The 17810-nt window shown below is 37.2% G+C and overlaps 1 protein-coding gene across 3 annotated transcripts in view; it reads right to left on the bottom strand.

The window, feature by feature from the left end:
- Positions 1-17810, bottom strand: part of TSPAN4 (tetraspanin 4) — a 437882-nt gene that overhangs the window by 90350 nt on the left and 329722 nt on the right. For all 3 annotated transcript variants that reach the window (XM_070957398.1, XM_070957396.1, XM_070957397.1), the window contains exon 2: positions 4907-5098. In XM_070957398.1, coding sequence (XP_070813499.1) covers positions 4907-4969 — 63 coding nt within the window. In that variant the 5' untranslated portion in view covers positions 4970-5098. The remainder of the gene's footprint in view (positions 1-4906; positions 5099-17810) is intronic.

The raw sequence follows: 17810 nt of genomic DNA, 5'->3' as shown, positions 1-17810 counted from the left end.
TCTAGTATGACTCTAAGGAATCTCCTAAAATTATTTTTGCTGTGTGAGGGAAACATGTCATTGTGAAGTGGAAAAAAATTATTGTATTTATCGTATGGTTGGTCACACACAATATTAAAACACTTCATTTTTACAGTTTAAAACAATTAAAACAATTAGGAAAAGAGCAGTAAGAAAACCTAAGAGGAAAACAGAAATAACATTTCAGAGTTTAATGTCGAGTTTGGAGATCCAGTCAGTAGCTATCGTTGTCGCACAAAGTTACTCATGTCCGTGGCAACCCTTAAGCCACACGTGCCTCCTGGGTGGTGCTAAATGAGTAACAGATGGACTGGTAGCCAGACATCTGCGAGGATCTCCTGGCTTCACACACAATCCCATGGTCCTTTTAAGGACCTTTTAAGTACCCCAAAAAAATAGCAGTGGAAGAAAAATTCTTCTGAAGGAACTGGCAGATGGGATCTCAGAGCCACTGAACTATATCTTTCAAAGTTCCTGGAGCACAGGGGAACTGCCAGAGGACTGGAAAAGAGCTGATGTAGTTCCCATCTTCAAAAAAGGAAAAAAAAAACAGATCCAGGAAACTACAGACCTATCAGCCTGACCTCAATAGCAGGGAAGATTCTGGAAAAGATAATCAAGCAACGAATCACCGAACACCTAGAAGCAACAAAGTAATAACCAAAAGCCAACATGGATTTGTCAAAAAATGCCAGACTAATCTTATTGCATTCTTTGACAAAGTGACAAAATTAGTGGACCAGAGGAATTCCGTCGATATAATTTACTTGGACTTCAGTAAAGCATTTGATAAAGTAGACCATAATCTATTACTAGATAAAGAAGAAAAATGTGGGTTAGACAGCATCATCACCAGATGGATTTGTAACTGGTGGACCAACCGCACTCAACATGTAATCCTCAATGGAACAGCATCTACATGGAGGGAAGTATGCAGTGGAGTACCCCAGGGCTCTGTTTTAGGCCAGTGCTCTTCAACATCTTCATCAATGACTTGGATGAGGGGATAGATGGGGAACTCATCAAATTTACAGATGACACCAAGCTGGCAGGAATAGCCAACACTCCAGAAGAGAGGCTCAAGATACAGAAGAATCTTGACAGACTTGGACATTGGGCGCTATCTAACAAAATAAAATTCAATAGTGAAAAAAGTAAGGTTCTACATTTAGGGAAGAAAAACAAAATGCACAGGTACCGTATATGTGGTACCTTGCTCAATAGTAGTAACTGTGAGAGGGATCTTGGAGTCCTAGTGGACAACCATTTAGATATGAGCCAGCAGTGTGCAGCAGCTGCCAAAAAAGCCAACACAGTTCTGGGCTGCATAAACAGAGGGATAGAATCAAGATCACGTGAAGTGTTAATACCACTTTATAATGCCTTGGTAAGGTCACACTTGGAATACTGCATTCAGTTTTGGTCGCCACGATGTAAAAAAGATGTTGAGACTTTAGAAAGAGTGCAGAGAAGAGCAACAAAGATGATTAGGGGACTGGAGGCTAAAACATATGAAGAACGATTGCAGGAATTGGGTATGTCTAGTTTAATGAAAAGAAGAACTAGGGGAGACATGATAGCAGTGTTCCAATGTCTCAGGGGTTGCCACAAAGAAGAGGGAGTCAAACTATTCTTCAAAGCACTTGAGGGTAGAACAAAAAAGCAATGGGTGGAAACTAATCAAGGAGAGAAGCAATTTAGAACTAAGGAGAAATTTCCTGACAGTTAGAACAATTAATAAGTGGAACAACTTGCCTGCAGAAGTTGTGAATGCTCCAACACTTTTAAGATGTTGGATAACCATTTGTCTGAAGTAGTTTAGGATTTCCTGCCTGGGCAGGGGGTTGGACTAGAAGACCTCCAAGGTCCCTTCCAACTCTGTTATTCTATTTCTATTTCTAAAACAGTACACTGCCTACAATCAAAGCACTGTATTCCTTACTTAACATAGGAGAACAACATGACAGCTTTCTTTTCTATATGAAAGAGTTTAATCTAAGCAGTTCCATATTCCAAGCATGCTTTAAATTGTACTGACTGAGACAATTTAAAGTGAACATCTGCTCTAGGATGAAAAGTTGATTTCAGTGTTCGTTTTTTCCCCAAGCCAAGAATTTTTAAGATCTCAAATACATCAGAATTGATGCTTATCCAGTTCATAAATGAGGACAGTGGAGCTTATTCCCAAATACTAATGCTGGTATCCTGTCAGCAATGTATTCATTAAAATGCAAATGCACTTCTTATATACAGTGGGTAATTCTGCACTAAGGTGGACACACTATCACAAAGGTATAACAGAAAATAGAAGATTGAGAAGAATTTTATTTTATCATGATCTATTATTTCAGTCTGTCTCTCATATTAGTTTGAAGGCTACGCAGATCTTCTCCTGAAACCTGATGTTCCTTCTTCCATTTCTTTTTTGGTAAACAGAAGAAAATCATTATGTTGGATTACAGATACAAAAAAAATTAATTTTGTAGAAAGAATACTTTGGATTGGATTGACACTGTTCATGTTTTAGTCCCTTTCATATCATTGAGAGAAACTTGTTAACATGGTTAATGATTTTTTTTTTTTTACAATATCCTACTGATTCACAAAAAGTTATGCTTTATTTGCTCTTCAAACCAAAGGATCAAAGTTAAAAGGGATGAACATTTGTTACAAATACCCTTTCTTGAGGCAACCTCGAAAAATTATAGTTTATGGTCTATCTCTCAGAGTCACTCTGTAGAGTGAGATGGGCAGCATATAAAACAAACCATCAAATAAATGTTTTAGGGAATATGCCCATGCACCATCTTCCAATGATGGGAACAGGAAGTAGCAAGCAAATTTAGAAAGGGCTTGGTCATTAGAGCATGGGATAGCTAAGGACTTGAGGGTGGTGGAACAGAGTTAATTTGGTATAGTGGTGAAACTTCTACCCTAGAAAACAGGAGACTGTGAGTTCTAGTCATGCTTTAGGCATAAAAGCCAGCTGAGTGACATTGGACCAATCACTTTCTCAGCCCAATTGACCTCATAAAATGGTTGTGGGAAAATAAGAGGAAGGAGTATTACATATGCTCACTACCTGGAGTTAAAGTAATAAAGGTGGGATAAAAAATATAAATAAAAGTAAATAAATAAATACCCTTGTTGTCCATATATTCTTGTTGCCAGCAGGCAGGCTTAGCAGAGAAAGGTATTCCCAATTCCTCCATCACATACAGACAGAAACTTTGAGTGGTTTTAAAAAAAAGTCAGAATTGGAAGAGGGGTGAAGGTTGGGCACCAAGGCTGAGAAATTCTTTTCATCTTTCCAGCAGCCTCAGAATTAATTTATTGGAATCCTGAGGGAAAGGGGCATCTATGTAAATAGGAGGCTGGGAGTTGTTACCTCAAGAAAAAATGGATATTTATGTAGACATAAGTAAATAGGTTTTAACTAGATTCTGTGCTAACTTTTGTTGATTTTTGGTTGCTCTTTGCCATAACCTCAAAATGGAAGAGGAAGAAGAAGAAGAAGAAGAGGGGAAAATCCTAACTGTAATGTACCAATACCATTTTATGTGTGCTGCTTGGAGCATGATATTGTGTATTGGCTTTATTGCTACTGAGTTGAAGGGGAGGGATTGAGAGCTGGGAGAACTCTTCTAGCCAATGCCTTAATGCTCTATGGCTAGGAGATGGTAAAATAGGAATTATTTCTTTTTATTTTTTAATGGGCAGAATGGCAGTACAGGATGTGACGGTCCTATCTCTCTCATTTATCTGATATTAGGGGAGGATGCCAGATAAGGCTTCACCTGAATGATCATTACAGCCACAAGGACTATCAAAGTATAACCATAAAGCAGGGGGTAGGGACAGGATTTGAACATCAAGTGATTTTGGGGAAAGAAGATCTGAGACCTCCAACCTTCCAACTTCTAGACTCATCCAATTTCTGCACCAACTCCTTTAAATCTCTTTCTCTCCCTCCCTCCCTCCCTCCCTCTCTCTCTCTCTCTCTCTCTCTCTCTCTCTCTCTCTCTCTCTCTCTCTCTTTTTCTCCATCTACCCATCTCCAAATTTGATAAATAATTTCCAAAGCAAGAAATATATGCTATTCTTTATCCACACATGCATTCTTTCTATCTTTTACTTTCTATGTTACTGTTGGAGGAGGACTGGGAATATCAAATTCAAGAGCAGCCACAGTTATGGAAATTCACTGGGTAACTTTGGACCAATCTTATTTTCATAGCCCACCCAACTTCACAAGCTTGTTGTGTAGGAATAAAATGAAGGAAGATCCCTGTTGTGAGTTGTCTTGATCTCCTGGAGAAAAGGCAGGATGTAAACCTAACAATCAAAACCTAACAATTATCTATTGCCATATCATACAAATTTGAAAATGTCTCTCAAGTCTGTTGTTAAAAAGGAGAGTATACTAAATGTAAAAACAGGACGAGTTTTGCAAATAGAAATCTGCTTATAACAATGGGACTGCTTCTAATTCTTTCCTCTAACTATCTGAGAAGATCTGGGGGAAAAAATGTTTGGCTGGCAAAAACCATTCCATCAGCAAATACAATCCACCAATTGTAACTTCAAAGGCATCCATTTATCAGTACAAGAAATAACAGCTTTGCTTTTTAGATTGTTATTTGGTTTGCTTGATGGCAACCTCAGGTATTTACAAACATGCATCCCATTTTTCACAATCAGTTAACCCATAATGCTAAACATCATTAAAGATTCTAGATAAAGGTATCTTACTCCTGATGGGAAACTGCTTGTATTAGATGCTGGGATACGCTCTATGTGAAGTTGACAATATATTAAGCATTAATAGAATCACTCTGAGGTCACAAGGCAGGATACAAGTAGATAAGACACATTCAATACTCACACTGAGTAGGAGGCACTTGTTTTCTTTGATGGCTCCTATGCATCCCACAAAGCCAATGATCATCACAAAAGTCCCTGTAATGATCAACAGGTTGGCAGCTGACAGAGAAGGGAAGGAAGAAGAGAGGGTAGCGAAGTTCCCTTGAGTAACGGCTAGCCATATGCCAACTCCAAGGATCCCACAGCCTCCCAGCTAGGAAAAAAAATACAAAAAACAAAGAAAAACAAGCTCAGTCATACTGCTAAGAGAGGTGTTCTCATGATCAGCATCACTATTGCTTTTCATTAGCATCAGCAGCAGTAGAAACAGCATTATCTAGAAGAATGACTATTTCTGAATATAAGCATATTTCTTTCCATTGAAATTACATTGGGTCCCTAAGTCGGGAAAAATACCTATAGAATTGCTGATGCACGTTCACCTTGGGGCACAGATCACATTAACAATCATGGAACTTTCTGGTTCACTAAGCCCTTTCATAAAACAGCAAGGAACAGGAAACATGGTTAAGCTCTGATCTCTCCTCCTCTGGGAATAAATTAAAGTAATTTAAATCAGCATCACAAAGTGAGCTGCCACATAGTTAGGATTAGAAATAAAGCTCAAGGACCTCAGCCAAGTAGTTTTGCTCAAACTGTCATGTTTTTGCTTAAAGGAAATGCACCCACTGCAAAAAAAACAACAACAAACAAACACTAATAAGCCCATGTGTAGCTAAAGACTAAAACAAACAAACAAACAAAACATAGAATAATTTAGGCAACTTGAAGATTTGAAAAGCGGAGTTGGTCTCAGGTGTAAAACTCATTGCTGCAGGCAAAGAACTGCCCGAGGCTTTCGCAGCTGTCCTGCTTACAGCTGTAATATATATTAGGGCAATTTTTCAAAAGTGTTCAGGGATCAGAGCCTTCCCAATTCATTTCCAAGGGGAGATGTGCCTTCAAAGAGCATCAGTAAGCATGTGTCTCCTTGCTTCTACTGCCTTTAGCCATTCCACTATGTAAGTGAGTTATAGCTTTGCTCTGCAAACATGTGGCTTTAAAATAGAAAGGTTCCTTCTGGGTGCCAAGACTCCTGGCCTCTGGAGTAGGGATGAATTCGGGAGCCAAGAAAAATTAGGGCAGATATGCCAAAACAGGCATGTGCTGATGGCCAACACTGTCACCATTACAACACTCATGAGTAGAAAAAGGGAGATCATTAGGCCCCTCACTTCATCTTCGCCAGTGTGAACAACCAGGAGCTAGTTGGTGGTATATATTACAATTCCAAAAGCTGGCATCTGCTAAATAACAAGTAGGCTTTGGTTCTAAGCCCAGACAACATTCAAATGATTAACAATAGTGAAAAAAAACCCTAATTATAGAAAATTCTAAGGAAAATGACCAACTGAAGACAACTCCAGGAATAAGCAGAACCAACATTTGAGGACTTTTTATTTTTATTTTTTTTACATTAAGAATTTTTTTAGTTTATAGTGTAACATACAAAGAAAATACAAAAGTAAATAATAGGACTTTTTAAAGGAGTCAGTAGATTAGCTCCTTGTTTCTCTCTGGATAAAAGAGAGAGACATGAGATTACCTAAACTGTTGGCAACTGGAATAGTCATCCCTTTTCCTCACAAATAGACACAAGACAATGATTACTGATGAGAGAGGGGAAATTTACCATAATTCCTTTAGCTGTAAATGGAGCCTTTCAAAGGACACTAAATTTGGACACTTCTCTTGCTAACTACATTTAGAAATATTTTATTAACATCTTGAAAGAAACTAGATATCTTCAAAAGGAACAAAGCATCAAATACCTGGTGAATGAGTGCCTTCAAACCTTAACATATGAAAATGAAAATTTATTTTTATTACTTTTAGGAAATTAAAATAAAGAGCAAAAGGGCAAGCTTTTGGTTACACATTTTTTTTTTAAAAAAAATGAAGGGTTCACAGAACATTGGAGTATTAAATTTTGAATATTAAGACTTTTAAAATATTTTTAAAGAATAAATGCATGTTTGTAGAAAATAAAGTATGACATTTAGAGATATCTTTGAGGAATTCCACCAAGGATGTGTCAAGACTTCGAATCTATTATGGCAAATATGTTGGGTCTTTCTGAGAACAGTCTGTCTTCAGAACAAAAACATTATAGAACAAAATATACAACAAATTCTACTTTAGAACAGTATGACTGAAACCTTGGCTAAGAACCTGCCATCAGATCAGTGGTGGGTTTCAAAATTTTTTACTACCGGTTCTGTGGGTGTGGCTTGGTGGGAGTGGCTTGGTGGGCGTGGCAGGGGAAGGATACTGTAAAATCTCCATTCCCACCCCACTCCAGGGAAAGGATACTGCAAAATCCTCATTTCCTCCCAATCAACTGGGACTCAGGAGGCAGAGAATAGATGGGGGTGGGGTCTGTCAGAGGTGTATTTACCAGTTCTCTGAACTACTCAAAATTTCCACTACTGGTTCTCCAGAACTGGTCAGAACCTGCTGAAACCCACCTCTGCATCAAATACAAAGAAAATAACTGTATGAAGTTTTAAAAAATTAAGAAGGAAATAAAAAAGATAATCCCAGAGAGTAATGGGAATCATTTTTCTTTGTTGGATTTACAAAATAGACTGCTTAAAGAAAAGAAGAAATTTGTAACAAGGATCAATAACTACTGGGCGGGTTCACCAAGGAAGACTGTTCTGTATTTCAAAAAAAGGAAGACAAAATTGATTTGTTTGACCATGGTTAAAATGGAACATGTTGTCATTCTGCATGATTCTTTTTGGATTTATTAATATTTTGACTGGAAATATGTGGCTTTGGTTAAATGTTTTGTTTTACACCTATTTTCTGTATCCTAATTGTTTAATATCTAAATATGTAGTATCTAACTGTGATTTTTTAAAAAAGGAATAGTTTTTCCTGTAGGGTTAAATTGTAGTCTTTTTAATATTAGGATTCTGGGATTACTTAGATAGTTTAAAACTGAGATGTTGAAATGTTTATTCAAATGGAATATGTTGTTATTTGTGATGGTTCTCTTGGGATGGTTGGCATTTAGAATGAGTGTACTGCAATTTGCCTTTCCTTTTTAAGGAGAAATGGCCTCTTTTTGTTATGTTAAACTTTAGGTATAATTTATTTATATTAGGTTTTGGGGACCTTTTTATGGTTTTTAAATGGGGTTTTGCCAATAGCTGAAAGTTGAGATGTGGAAAGTTGAGTTTTATGCTCATTAATTTTAATATGATAGAGCTCTGTTTGGTTTTTTTGCTGACAATTGTATAAGGAGAAGATATTGCTTATTTCATGGATTATATAATGAAGAGATTTGTATTTCTTAATTAAGAGGGGTGAAGTTATTATGAAATTGTTAATATATTTTTTGCTAATCAATTAAAAACATGGATCTAAGGAAACATCCATCATAAAAAGAAAACATCAGAGTCAAGAGAATATAAACTTTTAGGTATAAGGGAAGAGGTGGGTTACAATGGCCTTGAAACTAAGAGCCAAAGTAAATTCATCTCCTTTCACAATTTGGCATGTTTCACTACAATTCTGTGATCAATGTATAGCAACCTACTCATTATGTGACTCCCCCCCCCCACCCCCAGCTCTGTTTTTCATGCCTGCAACGAACAGGGCAGTTAAACACTGGGGAGGTCATAATATGATGGATTGCATTTGACTTCATGGGTCACAGGCTTGATATATACTGAAGCATTATAAAATATACATCAAACACTAAGGAAAAGAAGAAAATAGCTTTATAATATAAAAGAGTCAGCTCTCTTATTCTGCAGCTTTAAGAAGTCTTTCAGAGTACAGAAGTTTCTAGATGATTCCTTAAATAATGGGTTGTTTTTGTTTCCACAGAACAGAACAGTTTAAAGGGAGCATTCTAATGGATATTTTTCTTGATAGCATGGAAATGTGGCATCCTGTATTCAAATCAAAATTTTTATTAGATCATAGTAAAAGTTTTGATTTGAATACAGGATGATGCCATATTTCCATACTATCAAGAAAATTATGACCTATGGGTCAGAAAGTACAATCATAATAACAATAGTGATAGCACTTAGACTTATATACCACTTCGTAGTATTTTACAGCTTTTTCTAAGCAGTTTACAGAGTCAGCATATTGCCCCCAACAATCTGGATCCTCATTTTATCAACATCAGAAGGGTTGAAGGCTAAATCAATCTTGAGGCAATCAATCTTGAGATCAAACTGCTAGCAGTTGGCAGAGTTAGCCTGGAATACTATATTCTAACCACTGTGCAACCACAACTCTTTAAAGTACATCAACCTGTAATTATTTATTGAACTTTTTAAAAAAATGCAATTAATTTAAACTGGCATAAATGTATATCTTGACTGCCTACCTCAATAACGTTTTTCACTTATAAATAGCAATTATATATTTAAGAATTTCAAAACCTTTGACTATATACATTAATAGGAACTTCAGTTGCAGTTTATGAATAAAGCCCAGATTATACAGTCAACAGATGTTTTTACTGCTGGTTCAAAACTTTTTTTTTTTTACTGCTTGTGCCTTTTTTGCAAATGAACTTCAAATAAATAAATAGATGAATGACAGCAACCTTAAAAGTTGGATTTTCCCATTATGTCTGCTTTCCATGAAAGTTTAATTCAAACATAAATCTTCTCCCCAACATATTTCAAATGTGTCTTAAAGCATTTAATGCAGAAGAAGAAAAAACAGAACAGTGACTAAAACTGGAGCCAAGGCTGCTAAGATATTATGGAGGAAGGATAATAGCTTTGTAATTATGTGCATTAATGGTTTTTGAAATGCAAAATTCTGTATCTTTTGCTGCCATATAGAGATCATCCAGAGTTTTGCAGCCTAGAACTGATAACCCAAGGCATGGTCCTAGGTAAGATCTAACAAACTGCAGATTATAGTCTCATCAATGGTGAGTCATGCAGAGGAGAATTCACTGCCCTTAGGGATAGTCCCCCTTTGAACCACATCATCGTTACAAAGCACAAAATGTCAGGGTTCCAAGTAATAATCCCAAAGCAAACAAAACTCCGAGACTTGTAGATTCCTCAAAGAATAGTTTTATTGGATATATCATATTGGCACTGATTTGGTGAAAACCAACTCTGAGGGTTCCCGTGGTTTTCATCAAATTAAAAGTTTTTTTCCCTTTCTCCAATTATTGGTTCCCAAGAGAAAGTATTTTGTTTTGGCTATAAACCCCAGCTATCACTATTCCCCTCTACCTATCCCTCAACTCCAGTGTGGCAATGCTGAAGCTTCAAAATGGCTCTGGTCAGGTCACCTTCAGAGTTGACACAAAGCTTTATGTCTTTTAGCAGAGGTCTTGTTCACACATTCAGGATCTCCTCTGCTGCCTGAAGTAAAAAAAAAGGATCTGGTTCCCCCACATGCACAATTCATGTGTTTACAGGGAGCAGTAACACCACTCAGCCTCTGAGGTGTCAAGTGCCTCATAGACATCATTCTGAAGGGTGATACATTGCGAGTTGCATGTGCAAGTAGACAGCATAATCATCTTACAAGACAACAAGCAGCCTGTTGGTCTGGAAGCAGCAGAGAAGAGCTGCACACTTCAGGCTTTGTGAGGAATTAATAGAATAACAGAGTTGGAAGGGAACTTGGAGGTCTTCTAGTCCAATCCCCTGCCCAGGCAGGAAACCCTATGCCATTTCAGACAAATGGTTGTCCAATTTTTTCTTAAAAACTTCCATTGTTGGAACACCCACAACTTTTGGAAGCAAGTCATTCCACTGATTAATTGTTCTGTCAGGAAATTTCTCCTTAGTTCTAGGTTGCTTCTCTCCTGCTTCTTGTCCTGCCATCAGGTGCTTTGGAGAATAGGTTGACCTCTTCTTCTTTCTGGCAGCGCCTTAGATATTAGAATTGTCTTAGACAACAAGTTGTAAAGGTACCCAGTACAAACTGATACCCAATTATCGTTGTTTAAGTCTGTGCCCAAGATAGCTGCTTCTTTCCACATAAAGGCAAGATTGGTCTCATCTCAGAGATTGTTCCAAGACTATCTGGGTCATATGTCTAATCCATCTAATTCCATCCAGTTTCTTGGTTTATGGTATAGTCTGAAAATACAAGCCATCTCGAGTGGATTTTCTATTGAGAAGGGAACATATAAATAAAACAAATTGGGAATAAAGAACAGACACTAAAGTTTTGCTTCTGCTGCTGTCAGCCACTCCTCTACTTCCTTCCATTACTTGATATTAAATATGTGTAATCAATGGATAATCATATTGCTTTTTTAATGAAAGAATGTCCTACCATTCCTTGCCAAACAATTCACCAAGGAGTGATGAGACAATGACGCCTGTGAGTTTTCAGAGCTTGTTACCATACAAAAGAAGAATAGAAACGGAACTACTAGCATGGGCTGGATCTGATAGCTTTACTATTTCAGGGAAGCCCTCTCCCCCCTCAATTGTCAAAAAGAGAGGAGACACTAATCATTGAAACAAAAGAGTAACAACAAAGAAACCAACACACAAAAAAACGACTTCAAAAATGGCATGATGCATTAGCAAATAAGCGCCAGGCTTGTATTGATTTTGCAGGAAATGTGTGAAGCTGGGCTTGTTTATCAAAGATGACACCTTCAGCTAGTTTCCTGATGACGGCAGCATTTATCCGCCTTAAATTAAAATGCAGCAGGTCTTGAATGCTGGTCCTGAGTAATTATTTTTGACACCTCCTCTATCTCACACAATTACGACAGATACATTACCACCTCTTTTCCTTATCTTTATTCTTGAGCCAAGACATAGCAGGATAATGTGATGTGGTTATTTATGTGAACAAGGCTGTTCTTATCAATTGTAAGCCACCTTGGGAGACTGGAAAATGAAGGAACAGCTTCATTTTGAAAGAGTGGTCTTGAGGTGTTGGGCAAGGGAAAGCTTCACATTTCCCTTTTTGAATATTCAAAACTTTCAATCTCTCTTCTGTTGGGTATAAGCATGGGCATCTGTTTTTTATTAGTAATTTTATTAAACATTACAGCTAAAAAGATAAAAAATGCAAACTATCTAAAAAATAAAATAAATTAAAACAAAGTAGTAGAAAATAATAAAAAACAGAGATAAAATAAGCATATAGCAATGAAAAATATATAAATATATAAAAAAAATGACTACATCTTTCATCCCAAGTATAAAAATTTGGTATCTTATCATCGTCTCTTAAAACACACAAGTGATCTCTTTTTCCAATATGCTATCACTTGTTTATAATCAAATCCTCAAGTTACTGAGTCCTGATCAGCAGAAGTCCATCAAGAGTTACCAGACATAACAACATGCAGGTAATCCTCGAGTTACGAATGTAATGGAGCCTTATGAATTTCATTCATAACTCGAGGATTCATAGGAGTGAATCACGTAACTAGAATGTGATCACTCCCTGCTTTTGCCCATGCATTCACTAATTGAATGCGTAGGTCATTAAATGCAAGAATATCTCAGGGTGGGGAAGGCAATGGGGGGGTGATCTAGTGATGGAACAGGCCACACAAGGCCTCTCTGACCCACTGAGATACCTTATGCTTCCCGCCTTCCGTGCTGGACTCATTTACCGTGCAAAGATCTGTCTCCTCTCTGCTGTGGTTTCTTTGCCTTTGAGGGACAGGAGAGCAGGATGATTTCCCTTCCAGTGTCTGGTCGGCTTGCAAATCTTTTCATGCCAAAAGGGAGCTGTGATCTTGTGCAACTTCAGGCACCCATTGGGTTTTGCAAGGAATTGGTGCCCAAAGTCATGTGAGATCATGGCCTCCAGAACACTTCACTCTTGGCATGAAAAACATGGTAAGGTGACCGGATGCTGGAAGGGAAATCATCCTGTCCTCCTTTCCCTCAAAGGCAAAGAAATTGTGGTAGAGAGGAGACAAATCTCTGCAAAGTAAGTGAGTCCAGCATGGCAGGATGGGAGGGGGAAGCAGTTGTGGGGAGCGGGGGTGGGGGAAATAGCATGAATATTGCAGTGCCTCTGTGGTTATTCATAAGGGCAAACAACTGCTGTGATGCTGCAACATTTGTAATTTCAGGTCTTTGTCATAAACACTTGGGGGAGGTTATCCCGTAATTTTGAATGGTCACTAAGTGAACTGTCATAACTTGAGTATTACCTGTATCTTTTTTAACCTTGATGAAATAACTAGCTTTATATTTCTCCTTTGATTTTTAACAATCTTGATCTTTATTCCCTTCAAATAATGTCCTATAAATTGATATCTTTTCATTTTTTTCTTGTCCTTTCTCACAAAATTTTTCAAAGATATAGCAAGGCTCTTTTATAAATTGTTAAATAAAAATTCCTAAATGATATGCATTATTTAAGCACTGAGCAGGCTGTCCCGTTCTGACTCTACCATTCTGTAAGTGGATTGGTAGATATATAACATTAAAATCCAAACCAAATCAGAAGAAGATCCTAGTACTTCGGACAGGTAATCAGGATTTACATTCTAAATAAGATGGTCATTAAAAATATATGTTAAAAAAGGAATGGCAGTGATGAGAAATGTATTTTTAAACAACTAAATGCACCTCCAATTAAGACATCAATAATAATAATGAGCAATGTTAAATATGTAATTACAAAACTTATATGGGCTACAGTTGTTATTTATGCTCTTTCCTAGCATTCTACTCTTTCTTGTTGTTCCAGAAAATTTCATACATGTCTTTTCCAGGCTTCTGAAAATTGAAGTTAATTTGGAGTTCTTTCAAGTTCACTTTGGGTCTCTTAATTAATTTGTTTTAGATGATATCCTGATTTCACAAAATTATAGATCCAAAAACTTAGTACAGCACAATTAACACGTCATTTCATGTTTTTCTTCTAGCCCAAATTAATTTTATTGCTTATGACTAGTTCAATCTGAAGACAGTCAATTTACCATTATATTAGGATGCAGAAGAAGGTCCTTTCAGTTTGTAACATGAGTGATGAAATGACAGGTAGATTGCAAGAGAATACATAAAATGATGAGGTAAAAAATAGTTGTAACACAGCTGTCACAGAGACCTGCTGATAATGCTGATCCAATCTCAGTAATGAAGGGTGTCAGATGTCTGGTACCTGCATAACACTTAGGATCTCCTACAATTACTTGTTCCAAAATTTAGCTAATTGCATAATGATATAGGATTGAAGTGGTTGTGAATAGCCATAGGTAAAAATGGGGTAATCTATGCTAAATATGATAGATTTTAAAGAATCTGAGCAAGACAGAAAGACAGAAAGCAAAGAGGCAATGGAAGTAGAATGGATTGCAAGATTGCACTACATGGCAATGTTTTTCAAAAGTAGAGCATTTACAAGGGCCAGACTGGATCCCTGGAAATATTCAGAGATATCATCTGCCATACAGATAATTCTTGGTCTGAAAAATTATGAAGAAAACTATGAAGTTACCTTTACAGTTTTTAAAACATCTTGTATTAGGTGTTTGAGTAAGTCAGGGGTGTCAAACTGGTGGCCCACGGGCTGGATGTGTTACACACAGGCCATGTCCACCCCAGCTCCGCGAAGGGGAAAAACATCGTGAAACATCACATGATGGCAACGTGATGCTGTGAGTTTGATGCCTGTGGAGTCAGGTATTCACTGCAATCTTACAAACCCAAAGAAGTTCCTAACTCTTATTTCAAGTTTCTGTAAGTATCAGTGATGAGTTCATACACTGAGATGCTGCTGAATTACTGCCAACAGTGCAATATAGTCTATAAATAATTCCACAGTATGACTGCAGGCAGGGGGAAGGTAGCATTTTGATAAATTAGCTGTATATCCATAATCACTGAAACATTTCTATAATGTTCTGGAGGATTTCCCATCTCCTAAAGTCTGCAAGTAACTTGTCTAGGGGCACTAGGATTTTAACAATTGGTCAGTGGCTACAACAATGCCAAAACAGAACTTTTTTTTTTACTTCGAAAAACAAAATGAAATAGATAGATCTGCTGTCTTCATCTGCTGACACACCTTGGGGTGGATATTTTATCAGAATCAAGCTTGATTGCAATGTGCATTTTTGCCGTATGCAAAGAATGAGCTGGACAATTTGGAGCAAATAAACTTTGAGACCCCCACTCCTTTTTTTTTCTTTTTGATAGACACTAAATTCCAATAAAAGAGAATATTTGTAGTTCAGGGTTGAAATAAGGAATCCTTGGTGCTCTCTGACTTTGATTGTTTTCTTGAAGATATTTCATTACCCAAACTAGGTAACACATAAGTGCAAGGAAACAATCAAACTCAGGGATCACCAAGTATCCCTCACACTAAATTCCATAATTAACATTAATATTGTACATTGTATGAGCTGAAGGTTTATAAAAGTTTCTTGACTGCCACTGTCAAAAGCCAAAAACACATCTTGAATTCCCTCTCAGAATGATAATATCTCCTAGTACACAGAAATACTCTGCTGTACCCTTATTAGAAAACATATATGGTTAAAAAACAAAATAGGCCTTTGAAGTCATTTAAATACTTTGGGACAGAATATGGTATTGGAATGTTGAGCTTTTGCCTACATTTTACCACATGTAAATATACACCACAGTGCACTCTCCTACAGGACTAGCAATCCTTTGCAACATGATAGACTTTACAAAGTTCACCTTAGCGACTTGAGGCACCACATAAAATTTGGAGGGGAAAAAAATGACAACAGTGATATTCCTACATTTTGAGAGTTCACTCTATACTTAAAACAAAATATATTTGTTTAGAGCATTGTGTCCCTTGCTGTAAATGTTCATTCACATCACAGTTGTCTTGTTGTTTTTGTTGTTGTTTTACATTCAGAATTAAATGAAATATTTTGTTTTGGTATTTGGGATAAGCTAGGTAAATAGAGTGTTTTCTAGCAAAAATTCCCCTTGAGTATGTATGGGCAAATTGTTTTATTACACTACTTCCTTTATAGTACAATTTCTTTGATTAAAAACAATTTTCCCTGTTTCTTTTCTATTTCCACCACCACCATCACTTTCTCTCACATGAAAATACAACTTTGCTTGTTGCTTTTCTCTCTCTACCATTTCTCTCTTCTGCATGTGTGGGTACACACACACAATAGAGAGGAGTTTTATCTGTTTTATTAGCAGGGCATGGCAATATCAGTTGACCTGGTAATAAACTTTTCAAATTTCTATTGGCAATTTCTGTCAAGAAAAAGAAGATTGATTTGGAAGTTTAACTCAGAACTTTTTTTCCCCTTTCACCTTGCCTACTTCCTTTCTACCCAGACAATGTCTGCCTTATCCTCATGGAAGACTTCCTGGAGGCCAGTCAAATCAGCCTTGCATTTTATGCGTTCTTAATTCCTCCAAATCCTACTTCATGAGATATTGGGAGAGGAAACACAAGCAAAACAGACCAAAAAAACAAACCATTGTAAATGAAAGAAAAACTGGAAAAAAAAATCAAAACTGTCTGGTATACTATAGTTTAAACATTTATATTCAACTCTAAATACTGTATAACTACAAATTCAACAGAAATTCCTTTCACGATTGCATATAGATAGAGATAGACTCAAGAAGATGAGGAAAAGATTAGTAGAGTTAGATATGTTTGGAAAATAAATTATTCAGATTTAGAATGCATATTTTTCTATTGATCTTTCATTATTCTAAATGAGATAATCTCAAGTAACACCAAACACAAGAATACAAGTTGAAGGGTTTTGTTTGTGATGCACCTCAACGGAGAACTTTATCTCATTATTAATTCTACTAGTGGCTCTGAGTTATTTTTATTCATTGTTTAAACATAGATTTAATCAACAGTTTGTTTACTTTGTCATCAAACCAAAATCCATAAATGCCACAATGCTTATTCATTTTATTAAAAACAGGACCTCTTGCAACAAACAAGCCTCAGGTTAATATCAGCCATATATCTCCATAGGTCCCATTACCACAATAGTTTGACCCAGTCAACCACTAAGTTAAACACATTTTCTTACTGATAGCTCTGGAAAGCCACAATCACATTAGCTGGATCAAAATTCAGCCTTGCCCTGTTATCTGGGAGCAGTTTGAACCTGTTGGACTTGAGGGAATGGACAGGGTGCTTATGGCTGTGAGTTCAATCACCTGCTGTTTAGAACCATGCCCTCCTGGCTGACTAAGACTACCTGGGAGTGCGTGTGGGTGAGTTCTAGAGATGATGAATTCATCCACCAAGATTGGTTCCAATCATAGTTGACTGGAAGTCTTGATCTTGGGCCTTACTATGTGGGGTGCTGCAGGGTTCAGAATTTTCTCCACTTCTATTTAACAACCACATGAAGCTATTGGGTGAGACCATTTGGGATGAGGCATAAGTATGCTGATGATACCCAGTTGTATATTTCCACCCTCAATGAGTTAAATGATACTGTTGATATCCTTTCTCAGAGCTTGGCGTTTGTGAGGATCTGGGTGGGAAATAACAAGCTTGAATTAAACCTTGGTAGGACTGAATAGCCTTGAGTATTGGAGTTTTCTGTATCTGGGAATTTACCAAGCCATGAATGGGTTGGTAATCCTAACCCTAATCCTAACGCTAACTACCCCAAGCAGATCCAATGCACATTTTTGGGAGGTAGGGAGTTTCTACTGGACTCATGACCTACTTGAAAAGCAAGCGGCAGACATGGCCAGAAGGGCCTTTGTTGTGCATCTTGTTGTTCACCAGTTAGGCCCATTCCTAGATCAGGAGATTCTACTTATCGCCACTCACACGCATATCACTTCCTGGATAGACTAGTGTACTGTAGTGCACTCCACGTGGGGCTACTCTTGAAGAGAATTCAGAAGCTTCAGCTGGTGCAAAATTTAGCAACATTTTTCACACTA

The sequence above is a fragment of the Pituophis catenifer genome, unplaced genomic scaffold, assembly GCF_029215685.1.
Source record: "Pituophis catenifer annectens isolate HBS135680 unplaced genomic scaffold, rPitCat1.0.hap2 SCAF_1, whole genome shotgun sequence".
Lineage (NCBI taxonomy): Eukaryota > Metazoa > Chordata > Lepidosauria > Squamata > Colubridae > Pituophis > Pituophis catenifer.
The sequence above is the reverse complement of the archived record's forward strand: the minus strand, read 5'-3'. Positions and strand labels throughout refer to the sequence as shown.